This window comes from Fusarium oxysporum, chromosome VII, assembly GCF_013085055.1.
Source record: "Fusarium oxysporum Fo47 chromosome VII, complete sequence".
Lineage (NCBI taxonomy): Eukaryota > Fungi > Ascomycota > Sordariomycetes > Hypocreales > Nectriaceae > Fusarium > Fusarium oxysporum.
Window position 1 is genome coordinate 1,602,612 of NC_072846.1, and position 15,376 is coordinate 1,617,987.

Below are 15,376 nucleotides of genomic sequence, written 5' to 3' on the forward strand. Positions count from 1 at the left end.
GCAAGAGTCCTACAACATGCCTGTAACTCCTGTCTAATAATGCGCCACGGTGGGGCGACCAGGGTAGCGGAAGCTCACGCAATAACTCCACTCGTCATAAACCTTAAATAGATGCTTACGTTGCTTGCATTTGTCCAAAATATGCCCCACTTCTCTCCCCAGTTGCTTACGTTGAGGATCATCTTCGCCAAGGGGCCTCAAGCTCGGTTCATGCCAGAAGTGTGAGTGAGATACAGTAAATGGGGCCGCCACCTGTCCATGCTCTTGTGCAGATTTCGGATTTAGGAGAACACACCGGAATCATCGGCCTGGGAGCGCCCGTACTTACTCTGGAAGGAATGATTTCAATGTCCGCTGGGTTGGTGATGCTTAAGCCGCTCCACTAGATGTCTGCAAAGTTCATGTGAAAGCAATGAGAACCCTTGCAAATAATACATCTTGATTCAATGACATAATTTGCAGTTCTTCACCGTTTGACAAAAGAATGTAGGTCAAGTTCTGGACTTAGCTAATACGGACTGGAGTGATTGGAGACTAAGATACGTTTATATATACGTAGTATCCCGAAGTAGGCATCCAATTTGACTTATCTCACTCTACTCTACCCTCCAAAACTCCGCGTTCACTCAACCGATCAATAAATTCTGCAAGGGAAAGCATATCACTATGTCGAACACTACCGTGCCTCTCCGAAAACTCGGCCAGCATGGTCCCACGATTCCAGCCATCGGCCTCGGTCTCATGGGCCTGTCGGTCTTCTATGGAAAGCCCGGAAGTAACGAGGAGCGATTCTTACTACTCGATAAGGCTCTAGAACTGGGCGCCACCCACTGGGATAGTTCCGAGTGAGTAACCCTCCATTCCATCATGTCCTTCCCCGACCAGTACTGACACCAACTCCTTAGCCTATACGGCGACAGCGAACAGCTCCTTGGACAGTGGTTCAAGCGAACTGGAAAGAGGGATCAAATTTTCCTTGCAAGCAAATTTGGGTTTTCCAAAGGTTTGGTCGATCCCACTGCCATCGACAGTTCGGCAGAGTACTGCAAGAAGGCTTGCGCAGCGACCTTGAGCAGAATCGGCACCGACTACATTGATCTGTACTATATGCATCGCGCCAACCCCAACACTCCAATCGAGGAAACCATGCGGGCCATGGTTGACCTTAAGAAGTATGTGCTGCCCTCGCTGGTCCGATGAGAAAGTAAGACCCCACCTAACGCTAATTCATAGGGAGGGCAAGATCAAGTACATTGGCCTGTCTGAAGTCAGCTCGAACACGCTACGCCGCGCATGCAAGATTGCCCACGTAGACGCGGTTCAGATTGAGTATTCACCTTTTGTTCTGGATGTCGAGAATTCAGTTGGCACTCACCTCCTCAAGACCTGTCGCGAGCTTGGTGTTGCTGTAGTCTGCTACTCGCCGCTAGGACGTGGTCTGCTGACCGGAGCTCTCACCACCAAGGAGTCCATCAAGAATGACGGCGATTGGCGTAGCATGATGCCGCGATTTAGTGACGAGAACTTTGACCGCAACGTAAAACTTGTCAATCAATTCAAGGAGCTGGCCGACAAGAAAGGTTGCACGCCAGCTCAGCTATCCATCGCTTGGCTGCTCAAGCAGGGTGACGATATCATCCCCATTCCTGGTACCAAGAAAATCAAGTATCTCGAGGAGAACTGGGACTCCTTCAAGATCGATTTGACGGATGACGATGAGAAGGAGATTAGGAATTTTATCGAGTCTGCGGAGATTGCGGGCCACCGAGGTGCCCCAGGTTTCACTGACACGGTGGAGGAGATTTGAAGCCCACAGCCCGCAGAACCAGCATAGTTCTGTCAGGCCTGATGCATTTTATAAGAAGTCTAAAGGTGCAGAAAGATTTCATTCCCACACATACGATTGATAATGATGCATCATTTTTGCCATCTCGCAGGGGAAGTAGAATTCCCGCATTAAACAATCCAAAGCTCGGGAATGATCTTTGCAAGATAAAATATCATTGCTTCGTTCTCTTCATCGCCCGGGGACAGTGACCGATATGAGGCCTTGGGTAAGCCCTGTTGCGCATGGAGCGGTGGGCTTAAGCCGCTGCAACAATGCTACTTTCTTTACAAATAGTTTATTTCTTCTTTCTTTTGGGCCCTTGTTTATGCAGACGTAGTCTACCAGCCTAATATCGCCTCCATGGCCGTTCAAGATGTCCTTATCGGCTTTAAGCGAGTATATCCGCGACCTATATAGATGATCGAGATGTGCAAACTGAATCCTGTAGAAACAAATGTTTCTTCCATGATGCGTTCAGCCAACCTTGTTCTGAGGGCATTTGTATGGTCTATCTGACAATTTCTGCCCATTTCAGCGTCAAGAAGTCTAGTAGCAGGGAGTGGTTGAAGTTGAAGGGCCATTTGAGAAAGGTTCTCGTGAGTGGGTCTAGTAGGAAAACTGTTCAATATTTTTGGCGTGTGATTTGAGCAGGAGTAAGACACCTGACCGCGGCGGACCACTCTTTCTGGCTAGATTAATGTGCGTTTTACAACACCGGGAGAATGAACAGAGATTTGGGCACAACGAGCTGTTGCAAGAGACACTAGAAGGTGTGTTATTTGACTGGCTTTCTCTGCTATAATACGATCAAAACAAGACACCGTGGCGGGAATAAATATCTCACTGTGCGTCAAGGCGAGATTGGTTTATCCCAAGCAAGCGAGAGCAGAACTTCTATACTGATCATTCTGGCCCAAGCCTTGACCTCCAAGCTATTGCTAGGTACAACAGGCATGTAACAGGCCGATGATTTGACGGGGTTTTCTTCTGGTAATTTGACATGCAGGTTTTTTCCGAGTAGCAAGGTGATCAAATCAGGGAATTAATTTGACAGACTCGAACTCAGCTGAAGCGATTAAAGTTTGTATAAAACTAAAATCCAGAAGACACGAAGCCTTATATGAATCTCTCCCACGGTGTGGCTTCTACAAAAGGCGGAAGTTTGACATTTTAAGCCCGGAGAACATCCGCCCTTGAGCTTCTCAATAACTCCTGTAGCCAAACTGGAAATCCACGAATTCCAGAAATGAAGCTATGGGAATTTGGTAGAAATACCTGGCCACTCTTTCCTCTCAAAATTTGCGTCACTATTGCATCAGTGACGATGTTTGGATCAAGAAGTTGATCTTTGAAAGGGCCCTTTTGCAAATGCTCCTCGAGCAAAGGAGTGCGTACAAAAGTTGGATGGATGATACTGAGACGCCGGATTAGAACTGCGGTTAGGAAACTGATGTAATAAGTAAATCTTACCTGGTCTTCACATTTGTAGTGTTATATCGATGCTTAAGCTCCTGAGCAAGTCCTTCATGAAATGCGAGGGCTGCAGCCTTGGTGCAACTGTAGTCGACATTTGATGGGATTGTTATGAAGCTTGCCATACTCGCAATGGTGATGACATGTCCATGGTTTTTTTCGATCATACTGGGAATGAATGCTCTCGCTAGGGTAAACAGAGCAAGAATATTAACGTCAAAGGTGCGGCGAGTCTCCTCCTCCGTCCCCTGGAGTATTGTCTTCATGGTGCCAATCCCTGCATTGTTTACTAGCACAGTTGGCTCTCCAACGTCTTCGCGAATGAGTTTGGCAACTCGCTGAACTTGTTCTGGAGAGCTGACGTCCATCTCATAAAACTGAACATTGGCTGGAAGTGGTGTCTTGGGAGGTTTGAGGTCAACACTGACGACTTTGATACTTTTTTTTGGCAAGTTTGCGAACTACCAAATCGCCGAGGCCACTGCTTCCGCCAGTCACAAGGACAATTTCCCTTCGCCAATCCCAACGGCTATTCCATGATGAGTTGTGAAGTGCAACACGATTGAGTAGTTGGTTTAATGCGAGGATGATTCCTAGAGCACCCAAAGTGCCAAGAGTAATCCGAGCCTGCCTGGGTGGGAGGGTGGACGACAGTGTACCGGTTCTGATAAGGCCCTGTAGACCTTGAAGACTGAGGTCCATGGTTCAACAAAATTATGACAAGATGGTCATGATCGACTTAACTGCAGTTCTTGATGCGAAGTCCTCTGATATTTAGATCTCTTTTCGCGTTTCTGTGCAGCAGGAGACTTGATTGATAACACTGTCAAACAGCCTCGGACCTCGGTGAGGTAGACTGAGAAACGAGATATATCGAATCAGGCCGAGGTAGGAACAGAGCAAAGAATCACAATACCATATTGTGGGCTCCACCCGAGGCATGTCGTCCAAAGCGGCGGTGCAATCTTGAGCTACCCCGCGGGATTCGTGACTAAATCGCGGGGAACTGTTCTCGCGACGCGGGGATGGAGCACCACTTCTCCTATCCGTCTCCGCTTCGGGACAATCGTCGTCCCGATTCAAGGATGTTTTAATTAGCGACACCCAATGCCTTTCAATATTGCTCCACCAACAATGCCTAAACACTACATTGTACCATCGGTTCATCACTCCAACTCAACAATTCTCAAATACAAATGGCATTCAAACAAGACTTTAGTATTCAAAGCTCACGGAACGGTCTCCGCATTGCCATTTCCATATTCGCGGATATGCAGGCCCACTCCAAGCCACAGCCCACCATTGTCATGGGCCATGGCATCGGTGCCATAAAAGATGCCGGCCTGGCTCCGTTTGCAAGGGTGTTTGCTGCTCACAAATATACGGCTGTCATCTTCGACTACCTACATTTTGGCCAAAGTGCCGGGGAACCACGGAATCTCATGGATATCGGCCAACAGCTTCAGGACTTTCGGGATGTGATTAGCTGGGTACGACGTCAGCCAGACAAGTTCGATGTTGGTCGAATTGTGGCTTGGGGAACAAGTTTTGGGGGAATGCATACCACGGCTCTACTTGCGGAGGACCACGAACTCGCTGGTGCAATTGCCCAGTGTCCATGTGTGGATGGGCTAGCAGCTGCTATGCAAGTCCCATTTTCCATGACATTACGTCTGACTTGGTCTGCTTTGTACGACCTAGGGCGTTCGTTCTTCGGCTTTGAACCTGTTTATGTCAACCTAACGGCAGATGGCCTGCCTGGTTCGCCACTAGCTATCATGACCGGACTTGATGTAATGGAAGGATGGAATCGCCTTACCCCGGAAGAAGACGTCCCATTTCCAAATAAGATCACATCTCGGTCACTCCTTAGCTTCTTTGTCCATCGCCCAGTACGCCATATTCACCGAAGCACAAAACCATATCTCATCGTCCTTCCGACTTGGGATGGTCAAGCACCATTAGGTGCCGCAGAAAAGGCAGTTGAACTCGCTCCTAAAGGGGAAGGGTTGAGAGTACCAGGGGGGCATTTCGACCTTTACTTCTCCGGACCTGCCTTCACAGAGAATATCATGGGCCAACTTGAATTTCTCAACAAGGTTTTAGGTATGCACAGTACATAATATAGTTTAGTTAACAAGACCTTTGGAAGGAGACATGGTGTCGTGGTCTGACATGCACACCTCGCACATATGACTCATCACATGAGTTTCTCGCCAATCAATAGATCTCTCCCGAAACTGATTACTACTGTTGAATACAAGTGAAGATGAGACAGGCTAACCAAGGACCGAGCTATCGGCCAGAGAGCTGTCTCAGCACTGTAACAACCTCTTAAAAGGTCATTACTAAACAGAGAGAAATAAGGTTTCAACCCAACTGTCAGACAGAAACTACACACAACAAGACGAAGAGCACCCAGTTCACCCAAATATTGACAAGTAAGAGTCTCATTGCCTCAGGACTTTCAGTCAATATATTTGTAATAAAAAAAACGCTTGCTTAATGGCACGGTTCAGACCTTGAAAGAAGGGTCTCATAACCACTCCAAGTATCCGAGCCTGGGGATGTCCTTGACTGGGAGCGTGCATTCCGCATTCAGGCTCAACATCTTGACCTTGAGTAATACCTCAAACGGAAGACCTTCCTCAGAGATAAACCAGCCCTTCCAGACAGTATGAAACGCTAAGAGATGAAAACTGCCCAAGCCCAACGGACAATACGATCCGAGACTTAAGAGTCTCAAGAAAGCACCTAATATGATATCCAAGAAATTGCCAACGAGACATGGGTTGTATCTGACCTAGCTGAACAAAGCTAGAAGACCTTTCAGCAGGACCTAGCCTTTTATCTGTTAGAAGAAAGGATCTCTAAGGATTAAAAGACGGTCCTAGGCACCCTCAAAGACTAGACCTTACGAATAGTCTCTCCAAGCTTCATCTAGACGTACTATCGGCCACATAAGTCAATATGCAAATGGCACTATAACTTCCGTATATTGTGCGGAAGATCAGAACCAGATGAAACAAGAGATACTTGAAACATATATCTGACCCTGCTAAAGACTGTTCTAAAGACCACTAGCTAAGCCATGCAGTGGCCAGACAAAGGGGAAGAAGCCCTAGCGAAATGGCAGCAGTAGAAAGTACTAGAAACCCTTTATTGCAGCTCGTGGGCCTACAACTTCTTCAATATCTCATTAAATATCCTGCCGGCCTAGACAGCTACATACGAAGTAAGCTAATAGAGACTTATCCAAAATAGAGCCCTAATCTATCGAGGTCTATCAAATGCCTTACGGAATAAGCTCCAAAATGCCGAGGCTACTAACAGCCAAGATAGCACCAGAAGTCGAATAGCCCGCGGTGTATTTTCTGCAAGCTTTGCTAAGGAGGGCCCCCAGGATAATGAAGGAGAGGTCCACATCATCGAAAGGCCAGTACCATTCTATGAAGAAGGGAGGGAGAAAGACGAAGCGTCAGAGGTCTCCCGAGAGTCGGGAGAAATGCCCGGCGTGAGGTCTACCACCATATTCTTGAGAAATACCTCTGTGTTTATCCGAACCTAGCCTGGGAGGGGTTCAGGCCTCGAGAAAGACTACAGATGAAGGCGAACAAAGCCCTCGAGGGAGACCTCGACGTACAGGTCCAGGTGAAGGCTGAAGGCCCTCACAAGAAAGAGGCCCAAAATCCCATCACAGCCAACCAAAGAGGAAATAATTAGACCAACGACTAAACAGCCGACTAATCGACGAAGTTAAAGCTATCTTTACAGCTCAAAGGGATACCTATCACTTACAGAGCTCCATGATCCTTAATCCTAGAGCCACCATCTCAATCACTAATAACCCAATAGACTCGCCTGACTTCAACCGGCTATTCCAGGCGACTATAGCTGGGTTGGAGACCGAAAACTGCTCATCTTAGGCTACGGAACGATGACTGTTAGGCTTACAGGAACTCGAGCCCTATTGCTAGAAGATGTGGCATACTACCCTCGACTCTTTACGACTCTAGTCTCCCTACGTCAACTACAAAAGGAAAAGTCTATTGGGACAACCGACACGGCCCAACGATCCTCCGATGTCGCGATCGAACCTGTGCATGTCCGATCCAAGACATATATAGTCAAAACGTCATTGAATATCAACTAGCAGCTATTACCCCATCAGCCTTAGCAGCCCACAAGTTCAAACCAAAAGAGCCCCTTTGACAGGAGAAGCCATCCGCTGTCACAGTCGCCAAGAACATCCGGGACCACAAGCCCTTGAACACTTGGTCTTAACCTCTCAGGGGGTACGAATTCGAGGTCCGGCCACTGTTGAACGCGATGCCTGTGGCCTATCGAAGGTCAAGAGGCAGGTCAGACGGGCCCTAAGGCAGCAGCCCGGTCAGGCCGCCGACGAACGTGTTTCTATTGACTTCCATGACTACAAAGAAGGTATAGACGGTTACACCTCGTAGATGTTACTGAACTACCGAGCCACGGGATACATTTAGGACTACTCTCTTACAGCCCCGGCGGCAGATGCTATTATTACGGCTTTAAAAGTCTTTCTAGGTCATATAAAACGGAAACACAGCCTCAAGGTCGGAGTTATCGAATGCAATAATGAGATCATGGAGGTCAAGCCGAAGGGAGGAGACTTCTTGAGAGATATATCAATTCTCTTTGAGCCCTCGGCACCGCAAACACATACCCAAAATGGCGGCGCCGAACACTCAGGGGGTATGATCAAGGATAAGAAAGGGCTATACGGGCAGGAGCCAAGCATCTTCATCAGTTATGGCCAAAAATCAGAAGGACAGCTGCTTATCTATACAATCGCACGCCTAGCTATAGGTTAGGCTGGAAGACCACATATGATCAACTACACGCAGCATCAGCCAAACTCAGAGGGATTCCACAACCGAGGAAACAGCCGGATCAGGCGTGGAGCCATACGTAAGAACATATGCAGACTGTCTTCCCAGGTATGTACCGATCTGCTGTAGACGTTAAGCTATTCGAGGAACGCATACCTCCAGAGCATTGTGCGACAGACATTTGAACATTACCTTCCTGGGTGGATCTCCCCGCCCCTAAATGTGTACTACGATCGGAATACAGTTTTACAAACACTTGAGGGCCATATGAGTTTAGTCAACTCTGTGGTCTTTTCGAACGACTGCCCGATTGCACACCAACGGCGACCTCGTAGTCCACATCGCCCTCAACACAGCCTCCTCGTTCATTGAGAAGCACCAGAGCAAGGTATTCTGACTTAGTCTGGCTTACGACAAGCGCTCGTATGAGAATAATAGAGATCACAAGCGTAAGGCGACCAATTCGGCGGCACGGTGTGGAAAAGGGAGGAACATTATACAAGGCATTGTGCCCGTACATACAAACAGTGGTTCCCCCATTTTATATTTACTATGAATTAATCGACTTGAATCTACGCATTTCAACAGAGAAGGACTGGTTTCACTTCGCTGAACTTGGCGTAGTTCCCATTGTGAGCTACCAGTGGGCGCAGCTCGTCTTTTTCTACATCCCCAGCCCATCTAAGTCTCTAGCTGATTATTGCCTTGACAATCTCCAAGCTGGGCCAAGTTTGAGGCTGCTAGACGCCCTCTTAACTATGGAAGTGATTGGCCACTAAGCGCTGCATTCTGGATACTTTGAGGCGCATCGAATGACCGCAGTTTGATCTTCTTGAGTCTTGACCACTTCCGCGAGCTTAGGTCATCATCATTCAATCCGGCGACCTATGGAACCCCAACTCGTCTGCCTCTCAAGGCCCTCCGTTCAACGATGTTTTTCCTGGAAGCGGTATATCCCGCAAGTCCACCTCCCCTCGATCACCATTAACGGCGCCCGCTTCCTCCGCGCCGACAAGCAAATCGGATCCCTCGATGTCGGTAAGCTCGCTGATATCATCGTTCTGGAGAACAACTTCTTCAAGGTTCCTGAGGAGAAGCTCGATCGTCAGAAGGTGCTACTCGCCGTGGTTGGCGGGGAGGTGCTTTATATAGCTGATGGGCACAACTTTGGCGCCAAAGCTAAGTTCCCCAACGATGACAAGGCCAGCGCTCAGCTTGCCCGTCGCACTATCTGCTTCTTTAACGCCAAGGAGCTGTCAAAGAGGGGTCAAGCAGATGCTGCTAAGCTGAGGAAGCGAGGTGCTTGCGTGCACAAGCATTGATGGCGTAGTCAGTTGCAGAGACTAACAGGAGATGTATAATAGTGGTTGTAGACTAAATTATGGATTTCTGAGATGAGCGGAAGAGCTGAAGTCAGAGCGTACAAACCTCGGTGACATTGTTTGTGTGATACTCTAGAAATACAAGCAAGAAAACAGCGAGTCCTTGCAAACCTGAATTAAAGGTTCCCATCTTATTTACAGCTTCTATCGGTTGTTTACATCAGAGCTAGAGAGACCCCAGTACCAACCAATCGGCATGTCAATGGCTTCTAGCACAGGATCCGATTGGACTCGCAGTTAGTGCACAAGTTGAGCAAGATTACAGGGTTCATCATGTCGGGGCAGCTTGGCACATGTCTGTGCTTATACTAAAGTCCGTTAAATCCGCCACTGATTATGCCCAATCTGGCCAATACAAGAACCCTTAGTTCAAAGAAAAATGTACGATGAAAACGGGATGACGGTCCTTGGTACGGAGACGTGTTCATATAATCAGGGGGCCAGGTCAGCCGGAGTGTAAGGAGAATCAGCTCTTGGGCTAGGTCCGATGGCAAGCGTGTTAGTTTTTTTCGGGAACGACGAGAAAGATGCTGGCTAAATTTGCACTGGGAATTGAATGCTGTGGCCAAAGTAAATAATGGCTTTGTAGGTTTTATAGTCAACGCTGCAGACTCTTCAAAGTCTGGACTGTTCTGCAGAGATAACAGCGCATGATTCCGCAAGCATCTTGAATGGACATGCCATTTTGGCTGCCTTTCCATTCACACAGGTTTTCAGTTGTGGCTAATGCATTGCGATTCATGTCTGCCTTCCCGGAATATGAAGATCTTCAAAGGCTGGGTCATCACCCCTTCTAGTCTCAGCCCTACTCACCACAGGAATGAAGGCCTCGTTTAGCATCTCTTAACGCCTTAATTCCCTATTTCCTGGCAATCGAGGAACTGCACACTCTGCTACGCCTACAGTAGCTTAGGCTGGTGGTGCGACTGCACTAGGAAGCTGATGTTAGGTTCCCCGGGTAACGAGACTCCGCTTCCTGTGGCCATAGCCGTAGCGTAAACTCTAATAAGGTGGCTGAATTTTTAGTAGAGCTACTCGACAAGCTTACAAGCTAGGCCCATAAACCTAATCAGTCCCCGGGGAAGCTTTCCGCCATCGCGCTGCTGACATGCCCCTTTATTCCTCGTCTAGGGGAAACCAAGCCAGCGTTTTGGGGGAACCTTGGGTTTTCATCAAGGGCCTTTCCCCAATTTCTTTCGTCATGCTTTTCGCGACGATCATTCTGCGTTTTTTTCATGCCTTTGCATCAACGAATTGTTCTTTCGTTGCTGTAATTCTGCTGGTGTCTCACAATGGTTTCTGCGCCGTCGGGCGCCGCCGTGCTGGTAAGTCAATCAACTCAATGGGTGTTCTGCCAGGGCCTAACAAGCTAAAATAGGCTGTGAACTACACCCTCATCACGCTGGCCGCTATCATCATCGGTGCTCGCATCTACCTACGGTTGGTAATTCAGAGGCAGAAACTCGTAGCTGCAGACTGGATCCGGATTCTAGCATGGTGCTCAGCATTTGCCACAGCATCTTTTGATGTTGTTTTTATGAAGGAGGGAGCACTAGATGCCGAGATCAATTACACTCTATCTAACTGGGAAGTCAAGCCTGAAAAGCTTGAGAGAGTACTTCGGGTGAGTATTAATGTTAACAAAATATCATGAGCTTCAGGCTAATTAGATATTTAGTACATGTGGGCTGTGATCATTCCTTACTTCACAACTTTCTACCTCTGCAAATCATCCCTTCTCGTCATCTACCTTCAGCTATTCCCGCAGTTTATGACCAGGAGGAGACTCGTGCTCTGGGCAGTAGTGGTTTATTGCGTACTCGCATACATAATCTCGATATGCCTGCAGCTGTTTCTCTGCTTTCCAATCCGAAGGAATTGGTTTGTTAATCTCCTCGGCCTTTGCATATTCTTCTAATTCGCATATTAGGTCAATTCTGGGCCCCGACGAATTTTGCGATGACTGGGCTTTGGTCACTACATTCCAGGTCGCCTGGATACTGCACTTTATAGGCAGTCTTTCTCGTGAGTTTTCCTTCGTTTATTACTTACCGTGATGCTGATCTATGAAAGTTTTTGTTCTGCCGTTCCTCGTCCTCCATAAGCTCAATATGCGTACAAGAGTCAAAGTCAGTGTCTACTTCATCTTTCTCCTAGGATTGGTGGACATAGCATTCTCCCTGACGCGCTTCTTGACCATTCAGCTGAGCAACATCGGTGACTTTCGATCTATTACGACAGTTGGTAAGTCACATCCTTGGTGCAATTGGGAAATATTTCCTAACTGGCAATCAGAGCTTTGGAGTGCATTGGATGCCTACATTGGTCTGATCATCGCTTGCCTTCCTGCTCTCCGACCATACCTGCGCAGAAAAGGGTCTAAATACAACTACGCGGGGTCAGGACGACCAGCCAACTCCGCGGCGGCCGCGCGCGGGACAGCACAGAACGGATTCGAAGAGATCGACGACGGAACGCCATCTCTCGAAGGTGGCGCTGAAGCTGGTCCATGGACTGTGACGCATTCACCTGAGCTTGGTGCAGGATGGAGCGACAGGAAGAGCAATAGAAGTGATATTGAGCTTGTTAGACTTGATGTCGCTGCGGTCAAAGACCAGGTGCATGTATGATGAGATGCTAAGATGGAGGCCATGTACACAAGCATTAATTACGCTTTTCATACCAATATCAGGACAAGACTGTCAGTTCCAATCTCCAGACATGAAATTCAGGGTGTGCAACCTAAAGATGACATTTTGACAAGCCCGGGATTGATTTGAGGCTGGGGCTAGGGGAAAGAAAATTTAAACTAATGTCCACATGATAACATCGCTGTTCATCCACTTGCCTACAGTGGGGGGTAATAAGTTTGAATCCAAACTCAAGTAAACGCTCCCTAGCTAACCCAATTCAGAACAAGACAGACTCATATAGGAATAGCTCGATAAGGAATGATAATTGCCTGGCCAAGCTAAGTACGGACCTAATGAGGCTAAAGCTCTGCCAACAGGAACCAACTTACCCGAACCGATACTTCAATCTGGATCCAACTTATTGCATCCCGCTATAAGTTGTCTTCAAGCGAGATCTTCTACATGACACAAGCGCCTAGGTAGTTGTTTCAAGAATTGCCGAGATGCTGAGACGGACAATGTTGCAAGCGTTGCCTGTCTTCCTTCATCATGCGGCACGTCGGAGGCTTAGGACGACCGTTCCGTCGGAGATGGTGTTATGAAACTGGCCGGTTGTTCTGGAATAACGTGTTTGATAAGCGAGCCGACTGGAATAATCGAGCCGATTAAAAATATCATCATTAAGTTTTTAAATTAATTTAAAGCCACCACAAACTAGCTGATCAATTAAAACTACTGACTACACTCTTCTAGAGTTGTCTCAGTCACTGCCTGAAATGTCCTTTAAATATACCCGGCCTTGCCGCATACACCACACCGCCGAACACCCGGTCGCGCCAACCATCCTTGACCACCAATTCTTGATGATTCGGCCGCTACCTACGTATCAGCATCCATCTGATCAATTACTTGGGATGCTTCCTCTACCATCATCGCCCCTCCTTTCAGCAGTCTAGTTCTTTTTGCTCTTCGGCGCCCGCCTACTATCTCATTCTGTTCAGGATATTTGAGCCTGGCCTCTACCAAGGCTAGCCTATGTATAACTATGCTTTTTCCGTTCCCAAAACACTTTACAGCTTGAATATTTGACCCCGGGGAGCTGCTTTGATGCCTTCTAAGTCGTCTTTAAATATATTTTGACTGAGATTGGGCCTCAAGTGCCGTCTTTGGTGTCTTTGAAGGCCAAGGGGTCGAAGGTTCAGTAACCTCCTCAGCAGGCGTTGGGGTCCGTAGCTGCACATCGAGCGTTGAGGTTATGTTTTCTGGGTCGAAAGGAGCAAGTCCAGCTCCTCTGAAGCCTCCCCAGATATTACTTTCCGTAATGGTGATTCGAAAAGCGGCATGAAAGTTGGGAAGGAACTCACCCTTGGATTTGCGAGTTATGGAGCATCTGATCAGATACTCTATTTCTCGATCATGCGCCTTTTTGAGCGGCCCAAAGCACCCAACATCAAAAGGCTGGAGTAGGGGGAACAAATGAGCTGGCATACCGAGCCTTATAATGTTGTTATCTTCGCAGTATCTCTCAAAATCGGCGGAATGATGGCTTTCGTGACCATGGAGGATCAGAAGTCGATAGGGACCAGTTAATCGGTTAGTTGGAGACCGATCAAAATGCTTTAGCCCACTCAAGACCCAGTTCGTTATCTGTCCAGCCATTTCGGCTCGTTGCAATAATCCAGCCGTTTAGGATAGTAACTTATTGGTACCAGTTGGCGAGGCGATATTGGCCCGCACCAATGATAAATGGTGGGTTGAATGACTGTAATCCATTCACGGCTTCCAGGCTGCACTGGTTTCGGTAGCCTTTGTGAACCTGTGACGACCATTCCGCTTACGATCATGCCCTTAAGACAGCCATTCTCGTCAAAGCTCTAAGTATTATCTAATCGAATACCGTATTTCGCGATTGTGGTCTTTACGAGCCTGAAGTAATTGCGAATAATAGCTGGACCTTCTTGTTTAGCTTTCTGATAGTCATATCAATGGAAGATACGCGTCTTGAGCTTTGGATGTTGTTTGGCGAAATTGATAGCCCAGCACTTGCCGATGGGTGATCGTCGTGATCAGTGAGGAGAGAATTGGCTATTTCCTCAATAAAAGAGTGTCGCGGGGCAAACCCTCGCGAATCTAGGTTGAGAATAAAGTGAATTATCATCTCCTCTTCTGGACCCGATAGTCTTTGAGATTTCGGGACAATATCGCGTCGTGATTGAATGCCATGTTGGCGGCGTTGTAAGGTACGAGATTGAAGTTAAGGTATTTCTACAGCGCGTCGGGCACTCAGTCTTGAGTGATTTCGAAGGGCCTGAGGAGCAAGAAGCATTCTAGCCTCCTCACTAGGTTGTAACATACTAGGTGGTTGAGAATTAATTAATTGGATAGTGATGATATAGAATGAGGGATTTTTGCGGCACTCGCTTATGATGACGGTTGGATTTCCCACGGGATAAACTAGTCCACACTACGTTTATGGTGGTAGGATTGCAGAGTGTGATACCGATTGTAGCGAAGTATTATCACGTCTCTTGACAGACAAGTTACGTGTGACGTAACCTCTGGGTCGTAACACGAACGATAAAGTAAACGAAACCTTCTGACACGCTCATTGCGGAGAAAGCAAAGAAATAATATATATGATGGCTAAAGGCGAACGGGAATAAGGCGGAGGTATCGACCTAACGTTGGAAGTCAGGAGGGTAGGGGGAAAGCTTTGGGGCCATATGTTTGCCGTTCAAGCAGCCATAGGCCTACCTTTTCCGTCAACAGGAGGACACCACCGAATGCATACTGACTCGTCTATGATTGCTAGAACGGCCGTACTTCTAGACGGGTGAGGTGCACCCACCAACTGTCTTTTCTTGGGGGAAAGTACGAACGATTTCGTGTGCCGGGCAGGTGGATCTGTCTGTCCTGAAGACCGATAAAAGTTTAGCCCCCAGCGGGATTTAGGTCCTTCAATTGCCTCATTCGGGGCCTTATTAAGACTCAGCACACAAGATAGAACTGTCGCTAGCGCAGGTAGCCTGACGTATAATTCACATTCTTGAGACGCTGCTAAATAGTGATAGGCGTGGCTTCTACGAAGGATTGGTGATTTTCCGCGTTGTATTACGCAACCTGCAAGTGCCGCCTAGCTGATCTTTCCTTCCAGAGTGTATAGAGGCGAACGCTCTTTTGATGTTCCCAAATGGG

At 47.7% G+C, this 15,376-nt stretch overlaps 5 protein-coding genes across 5 annotated transcripts; 4 read left to right on the forward strand and 1 right to left on the reverse strand.

Annotated features, from left to right (window-relative positions):
* Nucleotides 1-666: 666 nt before the first annotated feature.
* On the forward strand, nt 667-1,807 carry FOBCDRAFT_276765 (NADP-dependent oxidoreductase domain-containing protein; the record flags this gene model as incomplete). The annotated part of the gene is made up of 3 exons (XM_054705672.1): nt 667-845; nt 906-1,172; nt 1,234-1,807. The coding sequence occupies 3 exons, from the start codon at nt 667-669 to the stop codon at nt 1,805-1,807; spliced, it is 1,020 nt and encodes a 339-aa protein (XP_054561647.1).
* Nucleotides 1,808-2,998: 1,191 nt separating this feature from the next.
* FOBCDRAFT_276766 (short chain dehydrogenase/reductase) lies at nt 2,999-4,003 on the reverse strand (the record flags this gene model as incomplete). Its single annotated transcript, XM_054705673.1, has 3 exons — nt 2,999-3,242; nt 3,299-3,702; nt 3,767-4,003. The coding sequence occupies 3 exons, from the start codon at nt 4,001-4,003 to the stop codon at nt 2,999-3,001; spliced, it is 885 nt and encodes a 294-aa protein (XP_054561648.1).
* Nucleotides 4,004-4,608: 605 nt separating this feature from the next.
* Nucleotides 4,609-5,424, forward strand: FOBCDRAFT_140169 (putative alpha/beta fold family hydrolase; the record flags this gene model as incomplete). Its single annotated transcript, XM_054705674.2, has 1 exon — nt 4,609-5,424. One exon carries the CDS (start codon nt 4,609-4,611, stop codon nt 5,422-5,424), a length of 816 nt encoding a protein of 271 aa, XP_054561649.2.
* Nucleotides 5,425-9,053: 3,629 nt separating this feature from the next.
* Nucleotides 9,054-9,488, forward strand: FOBCDRAFT_276768 (uncharacterized protein; the record flags this gene model as incomplete). The annotated part of the gene is made up of 1 exon (XM_054705675.1): nt 9,054-9,488. One exon carries the CDS (start codon nt 9,054-9,056, stop codon nt 9,486-9,488), a length of 435 nt encoding a protein of 144 aa, XP_054561650.1.
* Nucleotides 9,489-10,840: 1,352 nt separating this feature from the next.
* FOBCDRAFT_276769 (uncharacterized protein) lies at nt 10,841-12,178 on the forward strand (the record flags this gene model as incomplete). The annotated part of the gene is made up of 6 exons (XM_054705676.1): nt 10,841-10,873; nt 10,927-11,172; nt 11,227-11,429; nt 11,479-11,573; nt 11,622-11,792; nt 11,844-12,178. The coding sequence occupies 6 exons, from the start codon at nt 10,841-10,843 to the stop codon at nt 12,176-12,178; spliced, it is 1,083 nt and encodes a 360-aa protein (XP_054561651.1).
* Nucleotides 12,179-15,376: the final 3,198 nt, after the last annotated feature.